Genomic DNA, 17,916 nt, shown 5'->3' on the forward strand with positions numbered 1-17,916 from the left:
ATGTAGGTTCCTTGGAAAAATAATCATTATACAATCTCCAATGACCAGTCAAATTTTCCTGATTAATTACTGTATGACCTAAAACATATCCACCACCTTTTGAACTTCACCATTGTTGAACTCACCGTGCACTATATCAACCGCCGAAGAAATAAATTCTTCGCCGCCATCCGATAAAGACTCCTCATCCAATAGCATTTGGATTGGTGATTCGGAATAAGATCCTCTAACCCAACTACAACCTGGCCCTTACATGGTGGACATTGGCATGTCGGTACATTCCACATATTTCCACGTACTCCCTCCGTTTCAAAAAAAAGAATTTGGGACGGGATGTAACACATTATAGTACAATAAATTATTACAATGAATCTGAACATATGTGTATCCAGATTTTTATAGGATGGAGATAGTATGAGCGACCATGTCACTCTAATTTTAGGTCAGATAATTAGTTCCATGTTGATTTTACAGCAATGATGGTTTCTACCAAGAATCATCATCTACCAGGGGAGATCCTTGGTAGTGTTTACTTTTAGCCGTAACAATTAGTCTGGTTTTCTGTACTAATTTAAATTGCTTTGCTATCCATGAACAAATATGAATAAAAGGAGTTTAGTATCTATTTGAAAAGATTCTGCACAGATACAATTTATTTAAACTCATATTCTATCATAGTAATGAAATATAATTGCTTTGCTTATGACTTGTACTTCATTATGGAATTTCTATCCCCAACGGAGTACTCTAGATGATCAATGGTGAAATGATAAATGAAATGATAAAGAGAATAATCGACTCTTCTCCAACAAATGAACTATCAACCTCCCAAAAAAATTAATTAATATATTAGATTAGCTATCTATTTTTCCATAACAAAATAACTATATATTAACTGAATAAAATATTGCAATGAAAAAATTATTTAGTAATTATAGAATTCTTTAGTAGTTAGGGGATCTTTTTCTTCTATTGGTGTCTATTAGTTTGTGTTTGCTTAGCTTCGTTTCTGCTATTGTGAACTTTTCTGTGTGACTTATGTAATAATTGTGTGTAACTCTTTGAGTAAACGCTAGGATGTTTCATTGAAAAAAGTAATTATAACCCGCAAAAAAAGAAAAAAGTAATTATAGAATTCTTGTATTTCTTCTTCGACTTGAATACCAAATTAAATAAAGAAAAAAATGAAGTAAAGAATGCATTTTCAAATTAATTCTACATATGTTTTTATGGTAAGACTATATATTACCGTTTAGTACGCTGTCATTTTATTAGTCTCCGTAAACAACCAGTATTTATTCTCCAATAACCAATGGAGGGTGTGGTCATAGTGCACATCTGGGTTAAGGAGGACCACAAAATAATGTAGGTACTGTTTTCGTATATATGCTATAGCTCAGCTATAAATTCACAGCTAGTCCTTGCTTCACCTAGGACCAGTGTGATCACGCGATTACTCTTGTAGTAAGCTGATCATTTTTATAAAGTTTTATGTCAAAAAAAAGTTGATCATTTATATTGTGTAGTAAGACGGATGATTAATCATCACACCGTTATATCTTCTGGAAGTGTACTATAATGTTTAATATATCTAACTTGGGATATATACTATGCACATAAACCTGTGCATGTACACACGTTATACATCCACTAAAAATATCATCGAAAATTATAAATCTTTTTGGTACATGTACCTTTAGTATTGCATCTATGTGTAATGTATCATCTTGAATTTCTTCACGCTTAGACCTTGTTCGGTTAATCCCCTTGAGGGAGGGATTAATTGGAAGGGATTTAGGGGGTGTTTGGATGGGGGTAAAAAATTTTAGTCCCTATCACATCGGATGTTTGTACACTAATTAGAAGTATTAAATGTAGACTAATAAAAAAAACTCATTACATAACCCTGGACGACGAATCTATTGAGTTTAATTAATCCATGATTAGCATATGTGATGTTACATTAAACATTCTCTAATTATGGATTAATTAGGCTTAAAAAATATCTCGTGAATTAGCTCTCATTTATATAATTAGTTTTGTAAGTAGTCTATATTTAAAGCTCTAAATTAGTGTCCAAATATCCTATATGACAAGGACTAAAGTTTTGTCACTGATCCAAACACCACCTTATTCCACACCTATTTTGGTGTGAAATTATTCCCTCTCAATCCCTTTCAAATCAAACAAGCTATTAGGGAAAAAAAGCTTGGTTTAGTTCCTAACTTTTTCTTCAAACTTTCAACTTTTCCATCACATCAAAACTTTCCTACACACAAACTTCTAATTTTTTTATTCAAACTTCCAATTTCGGCATGGAACTAAACACAGCCAAAGACAATTATGATAGAATTATACTATTAAAGCTAAAAAAACCCCTATATATTCGTAGATCGAGACATTACTCTATTAAATTACTGTATCATATTACAAACATAATGGAGTAGTGATCGAAGATAAAAACGATAGAACAAACTCTCCCATTAAATAGGACACATTGTACAAAGTACTGATCATGCAACAATAGTAGTACTCTGTTGCGTGTTGATTACCCATGGACCAGAGTAGCCATCATCATCACCCATGCTGCCAATCTGCCATATGCGATGTCATATGCTTGCGCTTGCATATGTAGAGAGATTTCTCTCCACACGGCAAAGCTAGCCATCCACCACCTTTGCTTGCATTCACTCGCCATTACTGACGGACCTACCAACTGTAGGGCGTAGGCGCAAGCACCACTCCACTGTTGCAGTTCTCAAATGCTTGCACTTGGCTTCCGCTCATGCTCATAAAAAAGAACCGCTGCTAACGTTGCGAATGCCCTGATATAGCAAGCTGTTCGGCCGCCGGCGCGAAGAACATGGAGTCCGTGGTGGTGGCCGGAGATCTGGCCGCTGCACCGGCGCCGGCGACGCCGATGTGGTTCGTGGCGCTGGTCGCCGTCGGCCTGCACGCGGCGGTCGTGTGGGCGGGGACGTTCCTCGCGTGGCTCCGCCGCGCGTTCCTCCGGCCCGGGAAGGGCCTGTGCCGGCGGTACGGCGAGTGGGCGGTGGTCACCGGCGCCACCGACGGCATCGGACGCGCGGTGGCGCTGGAGCTGGCTCGCCGCGGGCTCCACCTCGTGCTCGTGGGGCGGAACCCCGGGAAGCTGTCGGGCGTCTGCAAGGAGGTCCGCGCAGCGGCGCCGGCGTGCAAGGTGAGGACCGTGGTGTTCGACCTCGCCGCCCCAGGGGACGACGACGTCGGGGGCGGCGAGCTGTCCCGCGGCGTGGCGAGGGTGGCGGCGGCCGTGGAGGGGCTCGACGTGGGGCTGCTCGTGAACAACGCCGGCGCGACGTACCCGTGCGCGGCGTACTTCCACGAGGTGCCCGACGCGGTCTGGGAGGCGGTGCTGCGGGTGAACGTGGTGGCGGCGACGAGGATCGCGCGCGCCCTCGTGCCGGCCATGGCGGCGAAGGGGAGGGGTGCCGTCGTCAACGTCGGCTCCGGCTCCTCCGTCGTCGTGCCGGCGTTCCCGCTCTACGCCGTGTACGCAGCGACCAAAGCGTAAGTCAATCCATCCTTCCAATCTTCAAAGCTATCGTGTCATGCTCATAAGTATTTTTTTCTAGTTTAATCCTAAATTTATTTCTAAAGCTGACCAAAATTAGCGCAACTTAACAACTAACCTTCTTAAAACAAGTCTTAGAAAATTACTGATCGTTTCACGTTTGTTCTAAGTCAAACATTTTAAATCTTTAACCCATCTACTCCTATAAACAAATATAATTTAATGTAATAAGATTTATGAAAATACTTTAAATATATAATTCAATTATTGGTAAACTACATGGCCTGGATTTGAAAAAAGTGATAGTGAAAGATATATGTCTTACTTACAACAAACGACGAGTAATTAAAAGAAGGAAAAGTGTTACAAAACTTTCGCACGTTTCTTTGCTCCAAGAACTTTCATATTTGTAACTATTGGATTGCCTCGAGATTTATATATGCATGAAGGAAAAAAGTAGCTACAAATTTCTTTTCACACGTCACGTGTAAGATCATGGTGCTAGCCAACTAAATATAAGTTATATCATAGTTATATATAGCTTGATTAAAAAAAGTTACAGTGTAGTTACAATTATAATATAGTTACCTTTCAAAGTTTTTCGACTTTTCAGTCAAAAAAAAACTTGTAGCAGTTTTTTAAGATACTCCCAACGTAATTTGACTTTGTTGATCCATGCAGAAACTTGACTCTAATTAAATGTTTTTCTATCATCGGAACAAATTGTGCAATTTGACATCTAGAAACAACCATCTACTGGCATGTATGGAGTACAGTTCTACATTAATAGCCCATCAATTGGCAGGATGGCATGACACCACCTTAAGTCAACACAAGTGTATCATCTAGTGGTGGCAGGCGCCAAAAGGCACGTTGCAGTGCTATCACTATTCATGCAATATGTGGAGTACTTCCTTCGTCTAAAATAATAACCAAAATAATAACCTAATACGATATGTGATGGTTCGTATTACTATAAATATATATAAGAGCACTAGAATATATCATACTTTGTACTAGAGATATTTAATTATGTGCCACTCTTACAAGTGGCAATTAAATATGTCACTGAACCTACGTGTCATAAACTGCCAATGATAAATTCTTAATTGTCACATTTTAAAAGTAGCAAATAGTTAAATGCACACCTATCCTAGGTTTAATTATTTTGAAAGAGAGAGAGAGTATACATCCCAAACTTCACTGCATGCAATAAAAGGTTAAATTGATTTACTTTTTTCTTTATCAGTTGTTTTCAAAAAAGTAAATTTCAGATGATTGCAACTATATTTTTATTAAAAATTACCAATTTACAATAATTTTATATATACATTTTACAAATATTTGGAGAAATACAACAATAATGTACGGTTATATCTGAAAGCTATAAATTTTATTTGTTTGACAACTTTTGGGCCTACTTATCTTACACACACGCAATATTTATGTTGGTGTATGCAAGACCCATATATCATATAGATCAAGAGGGCTAAAGGTACGTAGCTGTGGCTCTGTGATAAAATTGCTTTGCTATTCTCTTAGTTCTGTGAGATACCGATGCAAAATTGTAGCAAATTTATACTTTTGAAAAGCCAAGTGATTGATTCTCAGAAAATTAAATGTTAATGCCAATTTGATTTAATTTTTTATGTGAGAAGAATCAATGCTTAAAAAGACTGCATCATATGGGTGCATGCATATAAGCAATTAATTAATAGGAAGTTTCGATCTTAAACAACAAAAAAAGTGAATTATATTTGCATGATCTTTTATTGTTGTAGTTTTACTTTGGACTGGTTATAGTTGAATTTAGGGTTGTTGCACTTCACTACTAGAAAAAAGGTTTTTTCAGGCGGCCCAAAACATGTGTCGCAGGTGGGGGGAAGGACCGCCGCTACCCTATCGCCTGCGAAAATAGACCATTTTCGCAGGCGGGCCCGTGGCCCGCCAACGAAAATCATCTTAGAAAAATTTTTTTAAAAAAACCACCAACCTAACCACTGGCGCCGCCACCGGCCTCACCTTCCGGCCACGGCTCTCCTCCGTCCGCCATTGCCTCCACATAGGAGAGGGAGGAGCCGAGCCGCCGTGTCTCCTCCGTCCGCCGGCCTCCACAGGCGACGTCATCATCATCGTCGCATCAACACCGTCAGTGTCGTCATCGCGTCAACGAGGAGGGGAGCCAGCGGCCGGATGCGAGCCGTCATCATCACCCGTCGTGATCGGTGGCGGAGCCGGCGAGGAGGGAAGCCAGCGGTGGAGGAGGCGAGCCGTCGTCGTCGTTCGTCGTGGCCGGCAGCGGAGGGGGCGAGGAGCGGAAGCGGCCGGCGGAGGCGGCGAGGAGGGAAGCCGGCAGCGGAGGAGGAGAGCCGTTGTCGTCGCTCCTAGTGGCCGGCAGCGGAGGGGGCGAGGAGGGAAGCGGCCAGCGGAGGTGGTGAGGAGACGAGCCTACGCCGCCGCTCGTCGCGCACACACCGCTCCTTCTCGGAGCCGCCACCGCTCGTTGGTGTCGACGGCGACGCCAACGCCGACGCCGACGCTGCTGCTGACGCCCTGCCGCGGCCTTGCTGAGTTGAGTTGAAGATAATATGCGAGATGGAGAGGAGAGGGTGAGTGGTGGGGCGGGGTTGAGTTGAAGATAAGATTGAGTACTTGAGTCTGTGACTTAGATATTTTTCGGTGGAGGTATGATTTTCTCAGGCGGACCACGTAAGGTTCCGCTTGTGAAAATCGATTTTTCCAAGCGGGCCACTTAAGCATTCCGCCTGTAAAATTAAAGGTATTTTCGCAGCCGGATCGCTTAAGTGGTCCGCCTGGATAAATCGATTTTCGTAGGCGGATGACGAAAATTCACCTCAGTTTATATTTTTCTAGGCGGATATTTGGGTCCGATGGTCATACCCGCTTGGAAAAATAAAAGGCCAATGTTGCTAAAAATCGTTTTTCTAGTAGTGCTTCAGACCTCCCGAATCTTTTCTTAGTTATGTCCATCCTATACTCAGACAAATAACATGATATGTTCTGTTCATAGGTGAAGGATTTCGCTAGCGTACTAGAACCGAAGTGGTTTAGGCGGTACAAAGTAAAACCATCATAAATTTAGCTAGTGGAAAGTAGAAAGATTGAACTAGGGATGGTCTAACATGAAACTAAGTGCAATTCACTCTTAAAAAAAGGCAAAATCTACAGTGAGAAGATTTGTTGAGCGGTTTGGTGCAACATTTTGATGCAGTTGTTTGTTTAGGTGTCACATGTATGTCGTCGTATATAGTTTTTTAAGCCACAAATTCTACTGGCTATTCTCATGCTATTTCTGTTTTAAATTAACTTTATTTTTTAATCTATGTTACAATTACCAATATAAGATTTAGAAGATTAAAATATCTTTTACTTTATTAATTTTCAGTACTTTTGTCTTTAACTTTATCAAGTCCAAGCCCACCACGTTTATCGCCAACTTTAACAAGTCCTAATATTTTGATTATTTAAAAATAAAGTCTTTATGAGTTAAATTGGTGAAGGAAGAGATGAAGTTATTTTGAGATAAAAAAGTACCTCGTATTATTTAGTCTCGTCATGTCTAAGATATGGCCGTGGTATGGCATATTTCAACGTTGAACCAAACTTCCCATTATAAGTGCAAGCCAACGATTGATCACCGTCCAAATGCACATGGCATATGAATGCTCGTTAATGTCCGTTCGTATATGACGGAAAAGTTCATGCTTTGTTCCCCCGGCGAATAACATGGAGGACCGGCCAATAATTATATATTGAGAAACGACATAAATAATAAATTAATATAGCAATCATGCATATATCCAGATGGTATATTCTCATTGATATTTCAGAGAAAACAATAATCATTTGAATATAATGCTGAAAACAAACAATTGAAGAAAAGCACATCTCAAAGTAACTTAAATATCATATTGGGTAAAGTGTATTGTCGGCCTTTAAACTTGTTTGTCTATATATATCATCAATGACTAACCATATAGTCGCGCTTTGCACAAATTTTGATCATGTTTAAGAACTTTTATATATGCTTTATTAGTTTATCTTAGCTTCTAGAAGGTTTTAACATAAGTTAATTTATTTACAAAATATTCATTGGCCTAACTAATTATAGATTTAGCTAAGTTATACTATATGTTCACATGAGGAATCACTAGAAAGTCTTCTGGATTTTTTTTTTCTTCGTTGTCTTTTGCCCCCTCTCTCTATTTGTATCATGTGTCCAAGATGAATCACCAGAAACATCCATAAATTCCCATATGCTTAGTCAGTTTGTGTTTTTTTATTAATTCCCATATGCTCTATTTGTATTAATGCATGCTTAGCCAATATGTTTTGATGTTGTGCCACATCATTGTGCAAGAAAGCTGATTCACTTCTTTCACTATATATATGAGATAAGATTTGTCTAAGTATATCATCCAGATCTATGAACTTTTAAAATATATTTTTAAAATTGTCATGACGCCTCGAGATCCTACATGATGCTCATTTGGAACACCGATATGATGCTCATTTGGAACATCGGTGTTGAGTCATTCTATTTTATCTTTTTTTCTTCTAATTTTCTTCTCTTCTTCCCTTCTGTTCGTGTGGAAAAAACAAAGAAAAAAATTTGGGACCGAAATATCCGTGTGGTATGCCACTTTAATGTGCATGTCACATACCAAATGAGCGTCACATAAGAGGGACCGTAACAATTTGGGAATGTTACTCAATACATAGGGGCAAACAAGATAATATAAGTTTAGGTACGTACTAATCTCTAGGTAATTAATATGACTGCTCTAACTTAAATTTCTTATGAGAGCAAGTTTAATAGTATAGTCCACTACTAGCTCCAATTCATCTGTAGCCGATTTAATAGCTAATTTATACAATATTGCTTACTATACTATTAATATATGGTCCCACATGTCATACACACATTGCGTCTTGGAGTCCGTACTATAGCTGACTACAGATCTGTAGCCCGCTGCTCTTCTCTCTCATCTTTTATCTCATTAAAATATGTTTGTAGCTAGCTAATAGTCTGTTATTGTACCTGCTCTGATACCATTTTTCTAATACCCTTTTTTTAGGTATGTTGACCAATTGTCTCGAAGTCTACATGTTGAATACAAGCATCACGGAGTGGATGTGCAATGCCAGGTAACATTTGTTATCTTTTTACAATGTTTATTGCCTGAACATTTATTTCAGCTTCAAAGTTTAATAAAACACCCCTTTATTTTCTTTTTGGACGGGCTAAAAGAAGCTATGTATTTCGAAGGTGCCTTGTAAAGAACTATGTGCGAAAATTCATTCTCATAGGCAGATCTGGAAGAGGCCTGCATGCAAAATAAAAGGTTTATTTTTATAGACAGGACTGTTAAACGGCCTACGTATGAATTTTCTCACATGCCGGCTCCCTCTCCTATATTCTCCTCCTTGCGCTAAGTCCTTTTCTGTCATGTCTACTCCTCTCCTTAGTGCTCTCGTCCCTCTTCTGTTCTCCCCTCCTCCCTCTATCTGCTCTCCTTGATGACCGACAAAAGGAGCAGCCAGCAGGCCCTAACAGAAGGGGCGGTTTGCCACAAGAGGTCTGCAGAGGAGTGCGGGGTCGGTGGACAGCGGTGGGAGCCACTGCAACAACGGGTGGATCCGCTATCGCCTGGCACCTTGATGGGCAGATCCGGCCCCAACGACCTTGTGTCGGCTAGACCTAGTGGCGGCAGCAAAAGGGTAGGGAGGGGTGGGGCCAAAGGCATTACATCTGGCGAGGTGAGAAGGGGCGGATTTGGCACCACCAGTCGGATCCGGTAGCTTGGAGCAGTGTGGGGCTGTTAGCGGCGGATACACGAAGACGACGACGGTCGTGGCCATGGGTGATGTGGATCTATCACTACTGTCACTTTCCCCTCCTCTTAGCTCTCTACCTCCCGGCACGTGTGGTGGTGTAGGCGGCGGTGGATCCATCGGTAGCGGCCTCGGACGGGTGGATTTGCCGTCTGCGGCTACTGAGAGTGGAGGTGGAGGAGCCAAGTAGACGAAGACCATAGCCTTAACGGCATGACGACGACCTTGACATCAACTGCGTGATGATGACAGTGGTGCCCGGTAGTGGCGGTGACAGCGGCCCTAACTGGGGTGTCTAGATTCGTTTTGTTTTCTTTTAGTTGAACGTCCTAATTTGGTCGCTTAAAAATAATTTTTTACAGGCGGCCTATGAAAATGGGTTCTAACGTGCGGTTGTGTCGCACGGTTGAAAAGATACTGATTTTTTTTCATACAATAGTGGGAGGCCTTTGCAAAAATGGGTTTTCGACATTTATAAAGATCATTTCTAGAGCGAGGTGAAAATAAAAGGCAGTTATGAGCACATTATTTAGGCTTTGAAAATATTGCATAGCTCATTTTTAACATATTGTAAAATAAAATACTAAAATTGCTACAATATTATAAAAAGTATAAAATTAACCTACCGATATTCTTAATTTCTTTTAACTTCTAGAAAACTTATATCTTGTTTCCAAACATATATTACATAATGGATTGAGTGTTTTACTCTTCTTCAGAAGACATCGAAATGCACTACAAATTAACACCAGAAAATATGTGCCTCTCATTACCCCATCACGTAAAATAAAAAATCCACTACCCATATGTACATCACATATTTCTCCATTGTCATCTCAAGTGGTGCCCTAACCAATTTTTTGTGCAGATACCATTATATGTCGCCACAAAGATGTCACCTGTCCAGGGTAACTCGCCGTTTATACCATCACCCGAGGAGTACGCCAAGGCTGCTGTCCGCTGCATCGGTTATGAGCCAAGATGTGTCCCCTACTGGCGCCACTCGATCCAGTGGTTCTTTGCATCTCTACTGCCAGATTCTGTTCTGAATCTATGGCGTCTCCAGGTTGGAATCCGGAAGAGAAATCAGATGAAGGTTCTGCTTGGTGAGAGCGATCATGGATTCAGTTAAACTGCCATAAATGTTGGTTTTGTGAAGTGTGTGTTAATCTATTCGAACAAAATAGTATATACATCAATCTGGGATTTGGGTAGTAGTATATACTTCGATGAGTTATGTGCTGAATATAATGGAATGGCATTTAGTGTTTGTTTTGAACTTTGGGTAGTGGTTTTGTTTGCACCTCTAGCACTATTTTTTATTGGTTTGTGCGAGTTGGAATTATTAGTACTTTTCCATTCAGTGTAATCGAGAAATAAACAATGTAAAATATGATGATGAATCTTAGTATTCCCTCCATCCCACACGCCCTAGTGTGGATTTGGTCATCTGCGTCAGGTGGAAATCCACATCAGTGTCGGTGAGTGGCTTGGTCATAGATCATTGGTTAGTGATGTGAAAACTCATTTGTGTCGGGCTGGCAGCCGTCACCGATAACAGTCATCTTTGTCGGGTGTAAATAAAAGACCATCATGGATAACTCTCATCCGTAATGGGTGGTAGTTACGACCTGTCGTGGATGAGAGTTATTCGTGACAGTTCATAATTACAAACCTTCACGGATAAGAATTTATGTTTTTTGAATTTTAAATGCATAGAAACCCCTAAAAATATCATTAGGATATTCCAACCATGGTCACACATCACTAGATAAAAATTCATGATTTTTCAAATGATATGCATGCATGTCTTAAGTGGGATTCAAACCCAAGACCTCTTAACGAATGAAAATCAATCGTGCCATCTCACCTATAGACCACATGTTGATCAGGGATCGATGCTATTTTTTTTAACTATTCTTATCCAAATCTGAAACAAAAATTTGAAACCCTAGATGAGTTCAAACGAGAACGCTTTCAACTCTTTAATGTAGGATATGTCTCCATCCAAGGTTGTTTGGAAAATTCAAAAAATATTTTGGAAATAGATCACATCACTTATAAACATATTCGGGGATGAAAACAATCTTAAATGAAAATATTGTCAATTATATTTCATCAAACCCTTTGACTTTGATATAGGAAACGTCTCCATCCGAGATCAAGGTAAAAATTCAAAATTATGTCTTTTAAAAATATATCTTGCCACTTATAATGCATTCTTGGGCATATAAACTATCTCATATTAAAATATTGTCCGCTTTAAAGTTATAGATCTCATCGAGATCTATAACTTTTATATATGGTATGTCTCTATCTAAGGTTATTTGAAAATTTCAAAAATTTAAATTTTTCTTCATCCATGATGGTTAGTAACTACCATCCTTTACAAATAATGTTATCCGTGAAGGATGGTAATTAAGACCCATCACGGATGAGTGCTCTCATCTTTAATGGGTCATCCCATTACACTCGTCACGGATGACATTTTATCCGTGATGGGATATAATTGAGACCCGTTATAAGTCATATATGACGTGTTAGAACTACAAGCCAATAAAGATGACCTTATATCGGTGAGGGGTCATCCCCGATAGTCATATCTTAAACGGGATACTTTTTGAACTGTTAGGAATGACTCATCCGAGTGAAGGCATTAGGTAAAGCACTAAAGTAAACGAGTCGCACTAGCCCGACACTGGTGGCTCATCAAGGATGCCCGGATCTATACTAGTGACAACTGCACTTATTTTGGATAGGAGGAGTATGAAGCTACTCATAGCAACTGCCATAGACAAATTAGTCACACAACATCTAAAAATAGGAGAAACTGACATGAGAAACTGGCAGGTCTATCTCATTTGCAAGAACAAGCAATAGCTTTTGATGCCAGAGTGAAGATAATACTCCCTTCGTTCTAAAATATAAGGGATTTTGGTTACCTGTCTAGATTCGTAGTGTTACGATATATCCCATCCAGCCAAAATGTCTTATGTTTCAGAACGGAGGGAGTATACCATAACTGCATGAGCAAGCGAAGCACTAGCAGAATTGTCCATAGCCTTTTATTAGTAGAGGTGTGTTCACTTGACAAAGATGAAGAGGGCGATGATATAAACCATTGTCTAGTGGTGTAATCTGTGGGGATAGAGATTACTCTAGAGTAATTTGGACGAGTGGTGTTGAAGACAGCCCGGGAATAACCCGTGAAATGGAGCAGTGCTTGGCTTCAACTCTGACCTTGGAATCTTCATCTCATCCAGAATCTTCATCTCATCCAGTGTTTTTGCAAACAAAATATAAAGCGCACTGCCTCCACCAATGAGGACCCTCTGAATTTGATTTTCTTGATAACCGGGTCAAGGACTAAGGGATACCGCCCCGGGCGAGCCACTTGGTCAGAATGATCCGAGTGGTCAAACATGATTGCGAACATCGACCCTCGTATGTATTGGGGTACATTCGGCTGAACCATATTAATTTCACAGTCGGTTAGCTTTTGCTTCCCCTTCTACTCATGCCAAGGGGCCTCCAAAAATATGGTTTAGCTCGACTCGGTGATCCTGGAATCCACTCGGGTCCATGTGGTCCGGTTTGTCCTTGGCCTTATCCTTGCCGGAGCTACCCTCACCGGCTGGCGCCTGGAGTTGTTTGGCATGATCTTCAGCGAATTTCTTGTAGAGCCCATTTAGATCATATCATAATTGTTGTGAGGAGGGTGCTGCGGCTGGTAGTTCCCAATAGTCGCTGCCAATTATTCTGGCCTACGCTTCCGATCTCTCTCCGATTAAATTCTCTGTTATCTCTTCTCTCCTTTGGGCATGGAGCATCCGGTGGCTTATCGTCGTGAGCATCATTGGTTGCATCTGCTGACTTGGCATATGGATTGTATGTCTCAAATAGCTTCGTCACGGTGGTCAGAAACTTGCCAATAAGGTTCTCATCATGGAGTCGCTTTTGAAAGGTAGCGATAATAATGTCATCCATGACCATTGGGTCTTTTTTTTTGTTTCAGGGAACCGCGTGATGTAATCTTTTAGGGATTAATTTTTCTTCTAATGGATGTGCTATAGATCGAACTGAGTACCAGGCCTCTCGTAAGTACCCTTGAAATTTGCAATGAATTGCTCCTGAAGCTCGCACCAGGAATCATTAGATCCCCATGGAATCCCCAAAGCCAGTTCCTCTATGAGTCGGTGAATGTTGCCGGTAAGTAGTTTACCATGGCCTTGCTATCTCCTCCAGCTGCTCTGATTGCTAAAGTGTATACTGTCAACAAGGATTCTGGCTTGGTCTTACCATCATATTTCTCGATACTTGTAGGCTTGAATCCGGTTGCCAATCCACTCGGTGAAGGTTAGGAGTGAACGCAGGAATCCCTTCATCGGCATCATATCCTGTGATCCCTCATAGTGAGTGGGGAATTATGATAGCCATGGTGGTCATGATTTTCACGCTCCCAGTGCCATCAGTTGAGCTCATCTCTGAGGTCCTCATTGTTCCTATGATCGCGTATTTCTTCACAATGGCGTCCATCGTCGTGGTGGTTACCAATGCGATATCCTCCATCCTGACGATTAAAAGCCTGTCCGCTACTGAAGGAGCTGGTCGACGGTTTCCATTTTGACGTCACCTTAGGGATGAAGCGGTATGTCCTTTGTTGCCTGCCACCGAGTGGTTTTTCGCAGAGGGACGCCCAGACAGCTCTTGGTTAGGGTGATTGCCAGCTAGAGTTTTAGGTAACTCAGCGACGGATTGGAATGTAATTGGCTTGGACGGCGAAAATTGCAACTTGATCCTCCTACTTGCTAGGAAGACGTCGTGGTCATCATGGCTTTGTCTTTGTTGAGGGTCGGAGTCACCTGGTGGTCGGGTATGGCTTCAAGTACAAGGTCCAACAGCATGACTATCGCAACAACATTGTGCCGTGGGGCGACGAACATTGTGGTCGTCGTGGCCCATTTGGATGATATTGTCGTGAGCCGTGCATCCTCAGGTTGTTAGATCACAATGCCAATCATGACGCAGACGATCTTCTACCTCCTTACGAAGGTATTCCTCTTCCGCTTCTCTCTAGATTCGAGCTTGTTCATCCTTGGCTCCTTTCAAAGCCATGAACACCTCACGGAGTGGGGTAGAGTCGTCGGAGCTATAGATAGTATTGTTATCGGAGAAATCAGAGCCATCCAATGAGTGAATCAGAACCTGCACCTCCCTAGGCCCATGTTCAGACATGGTAGAGCTATGCCCAAGCTGAACCCAAGGGTACATAGTAGACTCAGATCCAAAAGTTGTGACGAGAAGTGGAGGAACCTGTGTAGCGATTGGTGACAACGATGTGTAGGGTGGTCGGACTAGAGCAACTCCAATCGGTCAGATCGATGGCAGTCAGGTGATCAGACCGGCGCATCTACACCAGTAAGACCTATCTCCAACTGGTTTGAGGGTAACTTTTAATTTTGTTAGAAGTTTTCAGATTTTTGTGTTCCTACCATTCACCCCTCTCTGGTAGGCCTAGTTCTTGTTTCAATCCTACAACACATATAACTCTCCAACGGATTGATTATTAAAACGTCTACTTAATTCAAAATGGAAAGCCAATGTCGGTTACTTATTATTCATGGCTATTTTTTTTCTCTTCCTCTTACTTGAGTCCAATAGAAGGCACTAAATATCTCCCATATAAGAGCACGTGACAACACACAACTCTCTATTTTCCACGCTATTACTATATGGTTTTCCCATCCCGACGTCTGCGTCCATGGATGTTGGGACAGCGGTTCGGAACCCCCTCCCCCCACCTCCCTGATCTTGCACCGAGAAGATAAGGCGAGTCAAGTTTTTAGAAAATACATTGTGCGACTGTTGGCTGTTGTTCGTGAACGACTACATTCACTAATCACTATTTCCTCTTCATCATGGTTGGCAGCGAGAATGGGAACAACAACGGCAACGGCAATGACAACGATGGAAACGGTTCTCTTTCCATTACCATCGCAATCATTGAAAACTACTCCCGCAAAGGGAAGAAATGGACAAGCTGCAGTGTTTGCCTTGCCGAGAAATATTCGTTTGGAAACTAGAGGAAACCCGTGCGTTGCTGCAGGACATACTCAATATTATGCAATTGGATAGGATGTGCATCCATCCTCAAGTTAGAAAATTAAAGAGATAAATAAATGGACTTTTTGATCAACATTTGAGCCAAAACTTCAAAAGGATACTACATACTTAGGTCATGAGTTAACATACAATTCATTAGTGTATTATTCATCAAATGCTGTCACGATGTAGCTTACATATAGAAGGTTGCAATGTATCCAGTGACAATTTATATTGTTCTATCAAAGGTAGCCAATTCATTTCATCGTCTTCTCATCCAACTATCCACATGTTATATATATATAGCTCTTGTGATGGGTGTTTGACTGATCTAAGTATAACCACGAACACAATAAATATTATTTAGAAATTCGCAGAAAAGAATAATCAGGTAATACAGGATCAGAATATATGCAACCTTCAGTAATAGATAAGACGATGTGCCAAACAACTAATGGTGATGATGTGCTACAGTGCTTAATCAGAATTATAAATTTGATCTTGTGTCAGGATTTCTGGAACACCTTGAAACGTAGTGATAATCTGCTACTACTTGATGTCTTGACTGTTCCAACTCTCTGCGTTTAATTCAGACCTAAAAGGCTGAGACAAAAGATTGATAAGATAAGTCACAATGGTAAGAACAAAATGAAAAATCCCTACAGTTTACGATTTCAGAATGTCGGTAAACTCGTAAACAACCAAAAATAGATTTTATGCAACCAATATTTACATGTAAAAGAAAGAACTGAAGTAAGAGTTAAGTGGACGCAAAGCAGATAAATTTTGACATTCGCATCAATTGCTGGAACACCTAAACACAAACCCTCTATTACTCTTTTGGAATCACAAATATGTCATCCAATGAACTGTGCAGGATAAGAGAATGGAAACTGGGGGTGATGGCTGTATCCATGAATCCCTACAAAGCAGATCAAACAAATTCACTTAGCCAGTGCAAAGTTAATTTCTGCACACAGTGATAACAAAACATCCTAACAATGTGAAAGAAACTTCGAGCGATTAGACGAAATTAAAGCATGCTTCAAAAAAAAAAGGATTGGCCGAAGTATTAGTTAGAGTCTCAGAGATAAGACAAAAGCAGTGCTTCATGCATTAGGGATCTACTCCATGAAGTATAACTGATGAAGGAACATGGGCCAGCGAGCAAACCGTAGCGTGCATATCTGTCCATGGATCGTACAGCTCAAACACCTCCGCAAACGTAGCGCAGCACGAGTCAATCACAACCTGCATCGAATGCAAAATCCTCAAAACTCCGTAGGACGACAATCTGAACTCCTCAGCTTAAACAACAAATCAATCATGCACGCACCTTGGTTCCAAATTTGAAGAGGAATGATGGGTCCGCTAACATTCAGTTGCGGAGCATCAAGAATGCCCGGATCATCGCGGCTAGAGGCCATGGTGCTGCCTAAGAGATGAAAAGGGGACTGAAAATACCTTCTCACAAACATTTTTTTTTACCTTGTCACAAACAATTCTTCTGCAATTCGGATTACCTGCAGATCGAAGTGGTGGAGCAACATGACTTCCCGGATGCTAGCATCCTTGGCCGCCCCCATCATGTCGGCCGGGAGCGAGACACCGCATGCCGCGGTGAGGCGCAGCACCTCATCGAACCCGAGCAGGGGCCCGAACTCGGCCTCCTCATAGTCGTTGTCGCCGCCATCGCCGTCGCCGCCGCCACCCTTGCCGTTGTTTCCTCCGGAGCCGCTCCCGCGGTCCCCCACGGCCGATCCTTCGCCTGTGGTGGCACGTGGGGCTTGTGACCCAGAGCAGGAGAGGGAATGGTGTTTGGGGGGGGCAGTGGGGAGAATAGCCTGGAGGAGAGCTGGTGGAGGGGTCTTTGCTCGTGAGAGGGGTTTTGATGGGGAGGAGGAGGAGATCACGGCGGCGGCAGCGGCGAGGGAGGAGAGGGGAGGGGAGGCAGCGAAGGCCATTGTAGGGGCGGTTGAGGCCAGCATGGCGCTAGGGCTCCCGGCGCATATCTCCATCTCGCGATACCTGCAGCCGACGCTACAGACGCGCGGCTCCGCGGCGTGGCTGGTGCGTGCGGGATGAGGAAGGCAGTGCGACGCGGGGAGGAGAAGCGAGCACATGCGCAGGGGAGAAGGAGAAGCGAGTGCGCCGGCTAGCGGGCCCGCTGCGCAGCTGGCACGCACGCATGCGGGCGGGGGAGGGGAAGCGACCGCGTCCGGCGGCGGCAGCGGCTGTGAGCGATGCGGATGGGGAGAAACCAGGAAAGAAATGTGGGCTGGGCTTCACGCTTGTGCGAACGTTCAGATTAGATCTAACGGCTGACAATTAAACTGTCACGTGGCTTAACCACAGGGTATCGAGAGGTCATGTTCAAATATATACTACCTCTGTTTTTCAATGAA

At 42.1% G+C, this 17,916-nt stretch overlaps 2 protein-coding genes across 6 annotated transcripts; one reads left to right on the top strand and one right to left on the bottom strand.

Annotated features, from left to right (window-relative positions):
- Positions 1–2,650: 2,650 nt before the first annotated feature.
- On the top strand, positions 2,651–10,858 carry LOC4350399 (very-long-chain 3-oxoacyl-CoA reductase-like protein At1g24470). Its single transcript, XM_015761123.3, has 3 exons — positions 2,651–3,549; positions 8,653–8,722; positions 10,278–10,858. The coding sequence occupies exons 1-3, from the start codon at positions 2,864–2,866 to the stop codon at positions 10,539–10,541; spliced, it is 1,020 nt and encodes a 339-aa protein (XP_015616609.1). The 5' UTR covers positions 2,651–2,863; the 3' UTR covers positions 10,542–10,858.
- Positions 10,859–15,849: 4,991 nt separating this feature from the next.
- On the bottom strand, positions 15,850–17,638 carry LOC4350400 (uncharacterized). 5 transcript variants are annotated; one of them, XR_010737436.1, is made up of 5 exons: positions 17,035–17,638; positions 16,848–16,946; positions 16,685–16,762; positions 16,348–16,433; positions 15,850–16,114 (listed from the first exon to the last, which is right to left on the bottom strand). XR_010737436.1 is itself a non-coding variant. In XM_066305248.1 (3 exons), the coding sequence occupies exons 1-2, from the start codon at positions 17,632–17,634 to the stop codon at positions 16,890–16,892; spliced, it is 657 nt and encodes a 218-aa protein (XP_066161345.1). In that variant the 5' UTR covers positions 17,635–17,638; the 3' UTR covers positions 15,850–16,762; positions 16,848–16,889. The 5 variants fall into 5 exon arrangements, 1 of the variants encoding a protein (XP_066161345.1); XR_010737435.1 differs by having other exon boundaries at positions 15,850–16,106; positions 16,338–16,433; XR_010737434.1 differs by having other exon boundaries at positions 16,338–16,433.
- Positions 17,639–17,916: the final 278 nt, after the last annotated feature.

The sequence above is a fragment of the Oryza sativa genome, chromosome 11 (genome assembly GCF_034140825.1).
Source record: "Oryza sativa Japonica Group chromosome 11, ASM3414082v1".
NCBI classification, from domain to species: Eukaryota; Viridiplantae; Streptophyta; class Magnoliopsida; order Poales; family Poaceae; genus Oryza; species Oryza sativa.